At 47.9% G+C, this 14,702-nt stretch overlaps 1 protein-coding gene across 1 annotated transcript in view; it reads right to left on the bottom strand.

The window, feature by feature from the left end:
- Positions 1-14,702, bottom strand: part of LOC119387660 (receptor-type tyrosine-protein phosphatase N2) — a 580,933-nt gene that overhangs the window by 26,144 nt on the left and 540,087 nt on the right. Inside the window, exons 16-20 of the mRNA XM_037655122.2 lie at positions 14,516-14,570; positions 10,732-10,879; positions 5,192-5,265; positions 4,749-4,826; positions 2,972-3,091 (exon numbers count right to left, since the gene is read on the bottom strand). Of these exons, the coding sequence (XP_037511050.1) occupies positions 2,972-3,091; positions 4,749-4,826; positions 5,192-5,265; positions 10,732-10,879; positions 14,516-14,570 (475 nt within the window). The remainder of the gene's footprint in view (positions 1-2,971; positions 3,092-4,748; positions 4,827-5,191; positions 5,266-10,731; positions 10,880-14,515; positions 14,571-14,702) is intronic.

Genomic DNA, 14,702 nt, shown 5'->3' with positions numbered 1-14,702 from the left:
TAAGTAACTGATTTTCAAAGCCTAAACTATTTGCTATGTATATCTATTACACACTCGGAACACGTAGTATTAGCTTAACACTCTCAAAAGCCTACAGTATTCTTACATAAGAAGGAAGTTTCATTTCAGTGTTACTCCGTTTTTCAAATCGCACCCGAGCGCATCGTTTTTCTCGCCTATTGAGCGCACACTCAGTTTGAGATAGGAGCCCAGTTAAGGCGATTGCTAAATCTACAGCGAATACACTCGTTCCCGACGCTTAAGAAAAAAAAGAAACGTTTTCTTTAGAAAGTACCGTACGCTTTCGGCGCGCGAATAAGACATCTCCGTTCACACCAACGAAGAAGATATCTAAAAATAAAAGCAACGCGCGCACAAACCGACGGGAAACGTTACTCCCTATTCAAGTGTACGTCCTCCCAGAAAACTGGCGTCATTACAGCTGCATTCAGGACATGCTCTCCTTTGATGGCTCTGTACACAAAGTTAAAGTGCGTCGTCGTTTAAGCCAGAAGTTTCCGTTTACTTGTGTTTCATTTCTCTCCCTCTCTCTCTTCAGTTCTCCTCGGAAGAGGGGGAGGAGGAGGGCTTCGTGTCTTTCTCGTGTCGCGCATGCAGCCTTCTTTCCGTTCATATTAACCCGCTTCTCTCGCCATCGCTCACTGTACCTCGCTTCTAATTTCTATCTCAACGCCGTCCAGTAGAGCGCGCTTCCATGCTGGCAGCCGCCTTTCACGCGGTCCCTCCCCGCCCGTCCGGCGCGGCGTGTGAGCGCTCAACCACTTTGAGTTCGTCTTAATTAAAGACGATGGCTCGCGCAAAGCATACGCATCTTTTTTTTTGCTTTCTTTTTCTCGACGAAAAAAAAAAGGGGGGGGGGGAACGAAATACTAGAAACATCTTGCAGGGGTGAGTGAAAGATGGGTCGTTCTTCCAACGAAAGTGCGGGTATCTTATTCCCTTCTTACCCTCGATGAATGAGGGCGAGGAGGGAGGGAGGCGAGAGAGGGGGAAACGTATATTATGGTTAGGATAAAAAAAAAAGAAGTAACGCGTAAGGATACGATAAACGCTTGAAGGAAACATGAAAGCAGTTCGAAAGGAGAAGGAGCACTCAAGTAAGGTTTTAGCAAAACGAAAGCCGTATGCTTACAGTCGAAAAGCTGGCGAGAGTGTGGCAGTGCTGATGGAAAGGGTGTACGAGCGAGAGCAGAAGAGAGAGAGAGAGAAGCAGAAACGATGATGTTGAAATTCCGCCCGTCCCCTAGAACGAGGACGTCGGGCCGGCGGCCACACTAATGAGAAATTGGAGCGTTCCAGCCCAAACTCCCCCCTCCCCATTTCGTCTCCACCAACGCACTTTCTTTTCGCTTCTGGGCGCACTCACGCCGTTTCCAGCGAGAAAAGAGAATAAAAAATAAAAAAAAAGCCACGTCGGCGGGCCTGCGGTGCTTGGCTGCACGCGCAGTTGAAATGCAAACGACAAGGAAACAAATCGGCCCAGATTTGTCGACGCGCGCCCGCACGCGTGCGCATACATCTCGTTTCGCTGTCTCACTCTCAGTGAGGCGCCGACGGCGACGTGTGTTTGCCGTTCCGTCTCACTCACTGAAGAGGGCTATATAAGCGACGCTGGCGCGCTTGCTCGCTAGCAGGCGGGTGGATGGGGTGCCTGTGAATGGATCAAATAAGGGCGACAGCGGTGCAGCGCATTCGTCGCGCCGCCAAGCGATGATGCAATCAGCGTTCTTTGGAAAGCTGCTTTGTGCCCGACTCTGACACCGCGGCATCGCTACTTGCTAGACAAAAACCCTCGCCGCCGCTACGCGCGCGCTAGGGAGAGGCGAGTACGGCAGCCTCTGTCCGGGACGAACGCGCTCGAGAGTGAGTAAATAAGGGACAAGTGTGCTCCAAGAACAGAGCGCACGCAGCCGCTAACCACGGCTGGAAAATTGCGAAGACTAGGATGACGACGACGCCGGGCCCGCATTGACGAAGTTTCAGTTCTAGTTAGACGCATTCGAGCGAACAAACAAATTCTTTCTCCGAGCCCGTCTGGAAACATGGAAGTGGGCACGTAGTGGGACCGTCGACTTGTTGCGACTGTTCGGCATACGATGTGAATGAAGTGTGAAACGGGTGAGGGCCGGGCGGAAACAAGAGTGCGATAATGCAGGCCATTGTAATAAGGCCAGGCTTCATAGTTTACAGGTTTGGAAAAGTTTGGTTAAGCGACAGAAATTAGATTACACAATCCGGTTACTTGGGCAGGCGGAGAAAGCGAAGGGACGAAGAAACGAACCGTAGCAAGGCGTGCTCAACATCGCATATAATTGATTTAAGACTCCTTTGAGCATATACGGGTGCCTGTGAGGTGAAGTAGAACAGAAAACAATACACAGGCAGAGGAGAAAGTTGTACGGCTTCGTCTCTAAAAACACACCCCGAAGAGATACCCAGACGCTTGTTTCGTGCATGTAATCAAGAACTATGAAGCTGAGCTCGATTAATTAGCGTCTGAGTTTTGAAGTATGGATGCATCTTCTGGACGCGGAATATAATTAGCTTCAGTATGATGGCTGCAGTGCGCTGCAATACAGTGCATGCCGAGCACTGATTGTGCACAATACGCAGAAAAAACGTATTAACGAGGTCTAACTATCTTGCTGGTTTCGCGAGTAATGTTGGCGCCAAGCTGCACAAATTGACCTAAAACGATGTCCATCCTTGCGTACTTTTAGTTGGCGCTTTCCTCAACTTTGTTCAATGTATGACAGTGTATTAGAGCTAGATATGAATGATAGGGAAAAGGCGGGGAGGTCGACTGAAGAGGAGATACCTGGTTTGCTACCCTGCAGTGGGGATGTGTATAGGGAGATGGGAAGATCGCACAAGAAGATATACAGAGCGGATAACTTAGTAAGGTTAGTAAGGACTACAAGTTAAACTCAACATGCGTTCCCGTTGTTACCTCGTAGGTGTGGTAGACTTCGCTTCCTTCCTCGGGCCAGTAACGATGACACATGGCGACTCCGTTCTCCATCAGGCGACTCAGCATCACGATCACCACACTGCCTTGTTCCCAGATCATCTGCAAGAAAGTTTTGCTCGATCAAATGTGTTGCACAGTAACCACACAGATGTATGTAACAGTTGAAGGAATTATTCCCCATACATGATTCGCTTTTTGTTTAAAAAAAAACATCGCTTAGCCGCATGCTGAAACCTTAACTAGGAATCGGACCAAGTGACTTACGTTCGTTGATTATTCGCCAAACACACGAACATTATGAAAACTTCTTCGATGTGGTCTCGGACTGGCTGCATGCTGACTTCGCCTGATGCGCTAGAGAGTCGCATATGATGCTTTGCCCCGGACATCGGCTCTGACATTTATACTCCGTAGGTGTTTCTAGTCGGAGTATCTCTACTTGTGCTTATGTTATCGCATATGTGGGACTGAATGTCTCCTCTCCCGATTTTATTGCCCTCCTGCGACAGTCTAGCTGGGTCATAATCGTTCGAGTTTTCATTAAACTACTTTCGTGTTCTAGCAGAGGAATGAAACCTTTTGCATGCATGTCTTGCATCAAAGTTCCACGTGGTCTATCCTTTCGCATGGTTACCTCCACCGGTTTGAAGATATCGTTTTACTACGGAGGTAGCTAATGGTTAGAAAGATGGTTTGATATATCCCGACACACCTTGGATGCGCCGCCGTGCCGTTGACTAATATGCCGCTTAACCAGTACACTGGTCTTGGCCTTTCATGCACGATTTCGCTGCTAAAACAGACGAGAACTCAAGCTGTGGTCATCTCCGCCTGTCCACTTAGTTACGCGGCGGAGTGAGCATTGCCATCGATACCTTCATGTTTGCGCCGCCGCCTCTGCCACAGGCGTATCCTGTTCATCGTTACACACAGATATGGGAGTTGAGAGAGGAGTGGTGAAAATTTACTCCACTCTCAGTAAACGAGCTCAGAGCCACTAATAGTTCGATGAAATCTGTGTTCTTTCGTTGAACCTTAAGTGACGTTTCCGAGCACAAGTTCATGTTCAGAAGATACATACATTAGCGCGATTGATCAAAAACCCCAGTGGATATTTAAATCACCGTGCGTTCAACAACGCGGAATCAAAACTCATAACTTTGGTGCTTTCTCATTCTGCCATAGTAAAAACGCGGACAGTTTTCGCGAGGATTTAAACCCGCCCACTAGCTCTCGGCTGTAGATTATCCTACCGATGGAGTCACCGCGGTTTAGATGGTCTTCCTTTCTACCAGTTCGTGTTTCAATAAGTTACGTCCATTACTACAAACGGTATATGCGAATGAAATCGAGAAAATCATGGCACTTTTCACTGCTCTGTGTCAGCAACTACCCCGGCCATTCGAACTTTGTTTTGCCTGCTTCACTGCATATGATGCGATAGTGACGTATACTCAGCGATCGTGCAGAGTAGCAAATAACTTCGCATTTGACATTTAGCCTTCTCTAAACATCCTAAAGCATCAAAAAGCTTTATGCCCGGATTTGTAAATGCACACGCCCCACAGAAAGGCAAGAGATTGGCTTGTGGCTGTGAACGAGCATCAAGTTGCCACTGATACAACTGGAAACGCCTTTTGATTCAGCTGCAAGCTAGGTGTGACATAAGCTGCGTTGCAGTCGCGAACAAAAGCGAGGTGAAGAGCGATTAACATCCTCGCATACAGAAAGTGAATATGAAAGAAACATTCCGCACCTGCCAGAAATCAGCCGTGGTGTGTGGCAAGGGTCCTTGGCTGGCGATGTACGCCGGGTTTCGTGGGTCGTGGTCAGTCTGTTGGCAGATTTAGACATTGGTTAGTCGTTGCTGGAAGGTAGTGATGTGTTCGAAAACAAAAAGCAGTCATCTCGCTCCACTTAACGAGACGTAGGTCTTCAACGCGTGCATTTGTACTTTTTAGGTTAGCTGATGATCAAAATATTATTTTGCTCAGCTGCTCAGCTGTATGACCCGTTTATCCCGCACGAAAGATGCAAAGCAGTGAACGCACGGAAATGTTTAGACACTCTGGCCACAAAAAAAGGGCTAACAATTAAAAAAATACAAAAAAAGAAACAGAATAACAGCGACTCTGAAGTGACCATTGTTTGATAAGGCTACAGTGGGACGCAGCCGATCAGTTCGTTTGAGTAACTTACGATTGTACTGGCGTTGATGTAATCAGATCCGTTGGCGTTGGAGACGTCGTTGAGGATCACCCGTGAATGGTCGTCTTGATAGGGAGAAAAAGAAATGTATGCAGACGTTAATGACAAATACACATGTCGCGCACTCTAACTCTCAAAAATGTGAAAACTATGGCCGACTAAGACCTGGAGCGTCTATTAGCACCTGCCATACGGGTTTAACTCTTGCGCATAAATATAGAAAGTGTTTTCTAGCTAAAGAGCTTGCCCCTTGCCCTAAGTTTACGTCGACTGAAACCCATATCAACTCTCCAAGGAAATTAGTGCATACTACAGTAACAACGTCGCTGCTCGCGCCAGCACTTACACGATTTGTTGTGAAAGCCGTCAACTTGAAGTTTTTATATATGCGTATTGAACCACTTATTCGCACCGCAAAACCGGCTGTGTACTCAAAAGCTTTACAAATCACGGTGCAGCCGCACATTCCAAAATACAGGATTTAGTAGTTCGAAGGGGGCAAACAACTGCAGAGAGAATGAGCAAAAATACAGAGCGCAAAGCATCATGTACTTAGTTCGTACGACTCATTGCCCCGCGACTGACAGAAGGGGTGCAACAACTGCGGTCAACAAAAGCGTAAACATAAAACTCGAGAAACATCAAGAGGTGTTGTGACAATTTGAAAAAAAAAGAATCATGACTAACCAACGCATTTGGTATTATTTGGGTGGTGGTTACTGATGGCAATATGTTGTACATTGCACATTGGGTTGCACTCCTTTAGCCACCGTACCTTTCACATATGCGGCGTCCAAGCACTATGTGAACACACCCCCACTGGATCCGCCCATAGCGATGACGTTCCTCACGTCACCGTGCGGTGTACCATACTGTGCTGCCGCTGCCACCAATAAGACGGCTAGCGAGGGTGCCATTGCTGGGCAATAATAGCGCCGGTACCGCCTCCTCCATCTATCATGACCATGCGGTACCACATGCGCCCATAGCACCAGTCGCATACACATAACGGTACCATCGCGTACCGTTGCCCACTCATGTTACCCCCGCTACCAAAAGCAAAATGATCCGATCCGTTTTAAAACAGCGCTTTAAGGACACGACAAATTATTCACGCCCGATGGCAGTTTCAAGTTGATTTAAGTAAGTGAGAGTTCAGAAGTGCTGGTAGGCAATTAAACATTACTGAATGCAGCACAAATGCGTACGGCAGGTATTGGGGTTAATTAATGAAAAAAAATTCTGACTTAAAACTGGCTTTATCGCACTGATATTTAACACAGTGGGAACATACTCTAGTGTATGGTGATTTACTGCGACATTTGCGACCACTAGTCAACCGTCTTTTCGAAAATGGATAACCTGGCACCATCGATGCTTCGCCGTTACAGCGAGAGATGGCGCCACCATTTCACCCCAGCTTGCTCCGTATAGGTGTATAATTTGATTTCTTGGGTTTGAAGCGTCAAATGACGATATGATTATGAGAGACGACCTAATGGGGGACTACGGATTACTTCGACCACCTGAAGCTCTCTAACACGCACCGAAATGTAAGCGCATGGGTGATATTGCATTTCTCTCGTATTGAAATACGGCTGATGGTGCCGGAAATAGAACCCGCGACCACGTTTAGCAACTAAGGCGCTGCGCTTAGGATTGCAACGCTGATAAGCAACACCGGCAGGTAGAGAGCAAGCAGTAGGATAAGGAGCGCAGGTATCTTTGGGAAGGTTTAAGATAGAAAACGTAGCAATGACCCTTTATTTTTCTACACACGATCCATGCCAAGAGAGCAGTCACTATCCCGTCCGTGGGAACGATGCACACACTCCTGCATACACTCCTGCATACGCTCCTGCAACGCCGGATCTGTAGTCGTATCAGGTAGCTAGTTTCTTGCTCGGTACTGCCGTTGCTGATACGCCCTCGCATTCTATTCTCGACGAAATAGGCAAGCCGTGCACTAAAAGAGGGTATTCAACTGCAGCGCCGCGAAATCCCACGATTGGCGAACGCTGGGAGAACTTAGGGGCGAGCCATTAGAGTGACTGGAAGAACCACGTGTACCCGACGCACGATTATCGCTGTACAATCGGAAATCTTCACGACACAACACAGTTAAGGCGTTCAGCTTCCTTCTGTAACTGAACACGACTTCCTGCGCGTTTAACCGTTCCCAATGTCGGCGGGCGTACAGCAGGAGTCGAACTCGCAAAAGCTTTTCGTTTGTAAAAGGAGATGGTTCTTATTGGCAAACCAGTTTCGCTTACAATATGTCCAGCATTGGGATTGACTGAAATTTTCTGTCGCGACCGATCCTAGCGTGAGATGTTGCGAATACGGACCCAGGTTTGTCTAAAGGGAAGAGAGGCACTCCGCCCTAGCGCCCGCTGGCGTGGAAGGAAGTTCCTCCTTTCCGCTCTCATCTCTCACTCTTGTTTCCCCTTCCCGAACGACGCTGCACCAAAACAAGTGCCTTTCCCAACCACGGGCCACTATCTTGACCGTTTTCGGTAGTCGATCCCGAAGTCTAACACGTATGTGAAAACCACACGGTGGTATAATGCCACCGCGCGATGCCATCTGCAAATACTGGCGCGTTATATACTACACGCGCGGTGGTGAGCAGAATGTTCTTTCATTTTTTCCTAATTGCAACAAGCATTCGAGACGATGCGCCTCTGATCGCCAGTGCTTCATGGTGTTCTTAATTTGTACTTAAGAAACTCGTGCTTGAGGTATCATACACAGGCACAAGCATATGGGTAAGGCATAGTGTGGAGATCTCCACCATAACATATAGTAAAACTTAACGTCCTAAATGAACGCCTCCCAAAAGCATGGTAACACATTGTTAAAAAGCAAGCTAGACCATTCGTATATTTTTTCTTTATTCCTGTTACAAGAATGCTTGCGTGAGGTTGACTTCATATTTTTCACCCGAGATTCTAAATGCGAAAGCTGCTAGGTGTGCGCGCGCGCGCGCGCGCGCGCGCGCACACACACACACACACACACACACACACACACACACACACACACACACACACACACACACACACACACACACACACACACACACACACACACACACACACACACACACACACACACACACACACACACACACACACACACACACACACACACACACACACACACACACACACACACACACACACACACACACACACACACACACACACACACACACACACACACACACACACACACACACACACACACACACACACACACACACACACACACACACACACACACACCACACACACACACACACACACACACACACACACACACACACACACACACACACACAAGAAATGCAAACAATACGTCCACACTGCAAGATGAGCGTACGAACAATTCCACGGTTGTCTATCTTTCTGAGTCGTCGCAATTACAGCGAGACGAAATCTTCATGCACGAGAGGAGCTTCGCAGCGACCAACAGACACGGCTTGCTCGATAGGCTCTTCCTTTTATTTTATGTTTATATTTTTTTTCGGAATAAACTACATAGATAACGGAGAAAACAATACAAACGAAAGCAGAAATAGAAGCTCCCAAAAGCTGCTAGGTGAAACTGTCTCCTACACGTGCGCAGCCCCTACTTTCTCCCATTCTCCGGTAAAGCCGGAGTGTCCCTTTGGCTGCTCCCCGGGTTGCGTTGCAGCGAGCTGTCTATCGGAAGAAGAAGAAGAAGATGGGCACGACGACTGAGTCGTGAGTAAAAGAAAGGAGCAAGTGCGGCGAAATTGAGATACAGAGTGAAAGCGAGTTGGAAAGTACACGAAGCCACCCAAAAAGCAATGGGGGGAACCTCCAGAGTGAGCGGAATAGAATCGATCGCAGTGACCCTGTCGCCCGGCTGCTGCCCTGGTCCCGCCGTTGCCCCGGACGCAGCAGAGTCGGGGGACAAAGCCGCGCGTAACGACGTCTAATCCCGTCCCCTTCCCGGCCCGTCCAACCTCCCCCCCCCTCACAATTCCTCTTAGGACCGACGCGCCCAACAGCGTAGTGCGCTTGCCAACGTTGGGGTGCCCATCGCCCGAACGCCGTCGTCCGGGCGGGCCCAGCTAGCAGGCGCAGCATCGGAAGCAGAAGAGGGCGAAGCAGTGAAGCTCGCTACTCCCAAGCCGGCGGCGCCCCCGCGCATTGGCTCCTGCGGAGCGATTGTTTCGTGCAGTACTCTCGGAAGGGCCGAAGCCGAATGCAGGACTGAGAAAGGACGCGAGATTTCTTACGGTACGGAGATACTGTCTGGCGCCTCCACTCCGTATCCAGGTCCTCCTCCAACGTATGAAGGACACGAGACAACGACGAAAGAGCAGCGTATTCTACGATAATAAAGATGCTGTCAAAACAATATAATCTGACCGACCAACAGGTTGCGCAGCGTCTGCTGCTTCTTGTACTACGTATTCTTCGCACTGCACGGTACTCCCGCCTTTGTTGTCACGTTGATGCCACAAACGCCTAACAATACTCCCAAGTTCGAACTAGTGCTTGTGGTGTGGAGTCTTAGCCGAGAAATGATTTCAAGCGTGTTGCTCGGTAAAGGAGGGAGATTTTACGGACCAAGCACTCGTGACTGTATGTGATCAATTCCGCCAGATGTCAGCTTTTTCCCGCGGTCATCCGTGAATATCAGTGGCAAAGAGGTGTTGTCACACGAGGATCGCGTTCGCGGCATTGCACGCTTTTGCGGAGCAGTACACGGTTCATGCTTCTTCACCAGTGCACGCCAGTGGGCCGCCATTCCATCGGTCTTCTCGTCGCCCGACTTCTTGGGCGGCGCCACTCTCTTTTTTTTCTTTGTAAGAGAGATGAACGGGGTGACCGCGGTGTCTTCTCCGGTCGTCCTTGTGCGATGACTGATGCAACAGGTCTAAACATACATTGCGCATTGTGCGATGACCGCAAGACAGGCGAGAAATCACCTTGCGGCGGCATTCACACCTCGTGAAAGCTCTTCAAATTCTGGGTGAAGTAGAAGACAGTGCTTTAAACAATCGCGTGTTCTAGTTTTGTGTCTTTTACGTCTTACGTTTTTTGTACGTGTAAACATTCTTCGAGCCAGATATTAGTTTACTGCCTGTCCTGTCGTCGTTCTCGCCTTCATGCTGCGTCTTCCACCCTGACATTTAGTGTCGTGAATTACGCATGGTCAATATGATTCATTTCCTGTACTGCAGTTCTGCTTTTTATTATAAGGAGAAGGAAGGCGACGGGAAAGGGTACTCGTAATGTTAGAAAGCAAGCCTATACACAATCAAAGGAAACGAGTGTGCTTGGGCATTCGCAAGAAGAAACGGAGGAGAGACAGAGAGACCAATATTTGTTTTTTGGATTTCCAGTTTTCGAGTTAACGATTTCTTACAGCAAATGTAAGCGAGCTTAAACTCCATATCTTGGCTCATTTCCCGCTCTGGGCACGTGCCATACACTGAAGGATCATCATCACCGTCACTTCCACAAGTGGTCTACGCGTGAGCATATACTCACAGGTGAGGACGTCCGGGTAGCGGTTCTTCTTCATGTTAGCAGGGAGCGAGGCGACCGCGGTGGAGCAGGGGTCCGCCTCGTAGGCGCACAGCGCCTCCCACTCCCGGTCGAGCCGGTCCTTGCACTTGAGGTGGTCCTCCATGTAAGACTGCAAGGCACCATCACGTGACTGTCATCAGGATTCTCTCGTCTTTTGTTAGGAGCTGTTTACGTAAAGTCATTCCCATGCATAATATATACCCGAACATATTTGTTTCTCTCGTAGGCGATGTAGATGACCTTCGGTTGAATTGAGTGTCTTGAATGGCGCTACCTTGATGCGTCTGCCTTCTGAAGCATTCGATGTTTGCTCCTTGAAGATTCCGTGTTTTGTGAAAGCTAAGCTGCTGTACCTGGCTTCGCTGTTCGGGGTAAGTCTTAGTCTAAGGTTGTCTAAAATAACCCTCAACGCGTTTCCCCTTACAGTTGTTTTCTCATGCACAAGGTTGGTAACCACCTGGTGGAAAACATTCAGGACGGTCCGCTCTCTCTCTTATGCACAGAGTATCTGATATATTCTTTCGCAGTATTGCACTTCTGTTAGCGAGACATTTGAGAAACTAAAAAATTGCAACGTAGCTCAGCGAGCCTATTACTAAATAATAACTCATTTTACCACACATTCTTCCTCAAAAACCTTCTGTTCTTCCGAAACGTGCTCTCCATGCCCAGAATAGACGTGATTATGTTTTATAGCTTTTCTCAATGTGGAACTGTGTTTTTGCTTTCTCGGTTAATCATTCCATTGGAAATTTATAAAATCGTCAGAGTTGCTAGTTACCGTGACATCACTGTCTGTACACCGTGACTGTTTCAGCTTTCTGCTGGACGCTGCAGGCATTTAAGTCTTGATTATTATTATTATTATTATTATTATTATTATTATTATTATTATTATTATTATTATTATTATTATTATTATTATTATTAGATGGAGAGTCAGCCACCATGGCGTAAAATCTAGCCCTCAAACTTCTGTGCCGAGAAAGAGAAAGATGAGAAATGAGATTGGAAATGCACAGAACACCCTTAATCGGAATGTCACCCTACAATTGTTGAAAAGAGAGGAGGAAAAGAAGAAAGAGTGAAATAATAAGCGGAGAATCAATGCCTATGCGACATTCGCAGCCTCATTGTATAAAGCAAGGCGTCTCAAGGTAAAGAGAAAAAAAAAACTGCTCCCGAAGACCGAAAGACACCGAGAAATAAAAAAAAAAACGAGAGACGCGGCACAGCGCAGATAGCCATGGGCTGTCGAAAGAGAGACCCAATGCTCTAGCTAGCCGTCGACCGCGCGCGCGTCCTCCGCGGCGGCGTCTTTGGATGCGCCTTTCCTACGGATACGTCTTTCCGCCTTGCCGGGTAACTGCATGACGCGGACTTTGCAGTAGCAGCCCTGAGGGACAAGCGAGGCGTTGGACAAGCACGGCCTCACCCGCATCCTCGGACACAAACTCGGCGCGTCGCTGCGTCTTCTCGCCGCCGCGAGCGAACGTGCGTGTTGGTGAAAACTACGTATATACACACGGACGAGGAAGGAAGCCGGTGGCGTCGTCGTCCTTCCCGGTGAATTACAAGCGCGCGGGGTCTGTCGCCTCGCCGCCCGGCCACCTTCAAACACCGCCCTGTCACTTGCCGCCCCCGGCGAAGAAGCTTCTCCATTCCATTTGTTTCACGTATAGTAGAACGGGCCTGGAAACGACAGTACGCCGTCGACGTCGGCTGCAGCCATCCTTTCTGCGGCCTCACTGTGTTAGTGGCGGGAGGAACACCTCGTTGCTTTAATTTTTTTTTGTTTGCTCCGCCATACATAATTCGTTTCTTCTCCCTCAATTTTTTCTCGTTTATGTCTTTTCCCCTATTCCAACCGACTGGTGTTGTTTTCGTGAACGACAGAAGATATGCTCCCCTAGCTGGCCAGCTTGCCTGTCTATATAGCGGAGCGGAATAGCACAGGCAGGCAGCCCGAGCTCCCGTAGAGCCATCACGCAGCGATGGCTGCGGACTCGGAAGCGTTTCTTTCGTCCCACCTCCGTTTGTCTCTCTGCCACAGTAAGCTGCTGCCGCTTATTTTTTTATTTTTTTTGTCATTTCACTGGGCTTTTTTTCCCCCTGAACGCCTTTGTGTCTAGATTGGCAATGGGGATAGACTTCTCCCCCGAAATCTCCTGTATGTTTGAAAACCCACAGCGAACGCTGTTGCCCTTAAAACTTCAGATCTGCAGTTATGTATTGCGTTTTATGTCCGACTCCGGTCTCGAGTTGGCAGAGGCGATCATTAAAAACCTTTTGTTCACGGAATATCTTTCCTGCTTTTTTTTTTTATCTCGAAGCCTATAGCGTTGCAAGCGCACCTTGTTCTTTCCTGCCAGACAGAGACACCACCCCGCCGAGCGCACTAACGAGATGGTGTCGCCGTCTCTTGCCCCTAGGTGGCACACCATGTCTGCCAACAATGCATGCTGCTTTCAAAAAGAAAAGAGATAAATAAAAAAACGCCTTTAAAAACGACTCGAAGGCATCAGTTCGGTGACAGTTACCCCTGATGTTCTGCGGACCTTTATAGCTAGGATGGTTTCCTTTATAGTTGACGTAAGCGGCAGGCAAGTTTTGTTTCAACCTCGTTTGTCTTGAACTGTATGTGTACGCGCTCCTCAGAAAAAAAATAATTGAAAAATCCGCCAGGCCTGCGGCAAAGCCGCCGCACAGTCGCAGCGTAAGCTGCAGAAGAGACCTGTCATAAAGCCCGTTTTTTTGAAACTTTTTTAGTGTACTGCAAGTGCACTTGCGAAGTACCCACAACGACATAAATCGTCGTCATTTGGCAAATCAGCGAAATACCAACTATGCGTCTGCAAACATATGCACCTACCGCTGACGTCGCTGATGCTGTGGCTGATGATGATCAAGTATGTCTGAGCCGTTTGTAATGGGTAGGAAGCTTTAAACAACCCAGTCGTTATGCAGCTCACATGGTGTTACGTCTGGTGCGATTCTACGCTTCTGCCGTGCGATATTACATCTGTTGACGCGACTTCTCGCCCGACATGACACCTGTTTCCCAAGAAATCGCAAGCACTGTTGTGGTTCTGTTGTATAGTACTTGACTGCCACGCGGAATGCCTGGGTTCGATTCCGGCTCGAACTCTGTTTTTTTTTTGTTTCTTTCTAATTGTGCACGACAGCTATGACGGACACCTGCGGCAGCGGAAGACATCCCCGTCAGAATCGGCTCTTGTGATCTTGCGATCTCACAGGTTATGATGTAAAAAAAAAAGGCATGCAGCCTGCAAACAAGCAACCAATAGTCGACGTTATAATGTCTTTCAACTCGCCTACAGAATCAGCGACAAGTGAAACGAGCCGGAGGTGGCGTAAGGTTCTTTTTTTTTAAATTTATTTTAGCTGTGGAACGCAGCAACCTCTCCAAGTGTGTTTCGTTATATTGGTGTTAATATAATGCTATCATATTGTCCTCGTCATCGTTGTTATTGCTTATGCTACTGTTGTTCCAATCTTTTTTTCTTTTTTTTTTTTTCGCCGCGGCACGTGTCACGTCAAGAGAACAAAAATATAACTGCAGCATACCACAAAGCTTCGGAACAATTTATATCTATAAAGGGATGTGGACAAGATTCAGAAGACCAGTCAGACTACCGTCTAATAATAGTCCATTGTTTGAGAAACAGGAAGAGGGGCAAAAAAACAAACAATACAAAAGAGAAAGAGTAAATCTTTTTCTTACCAAGATCATGTGTCCAGTGGAAATGTCCAGGTTAGACGTCACCGGTTCCTCGCTCCTGCGAAGACAGGAAAAAAAATAATAAAAAGTCAGCGCCTAACTCGAGCGTAGAGATGTAATTAAAAGAAATGTAATGCAATCAAAAGGGTGAGAGAGAGAAAGAAGACAGGAGAAGACCGACAGCCTGCAA

The sequence above is a fragment of the Rhipicephalus sanguineus genome, chromosome 3 (genome assembly GCF_013339695.2).
Source record: "Rhipicephalus sanguineus isolate Rsan-2018 chromosome 3, BIME_Rsan_1.4, whole genome shotgun sequence".
In the NCBI taxonomy this organism is placed as follows: domain Eukaryota; kingdom Metazoa; phylum Arthropoda; class Arachnida; order Ixodida; family Ixodidae; genus Rhipicephalus; species Rhipicephalus sanguineus.
This window is presented reverse-complemented; position numbering and strand designations above follow the sequence as displayed.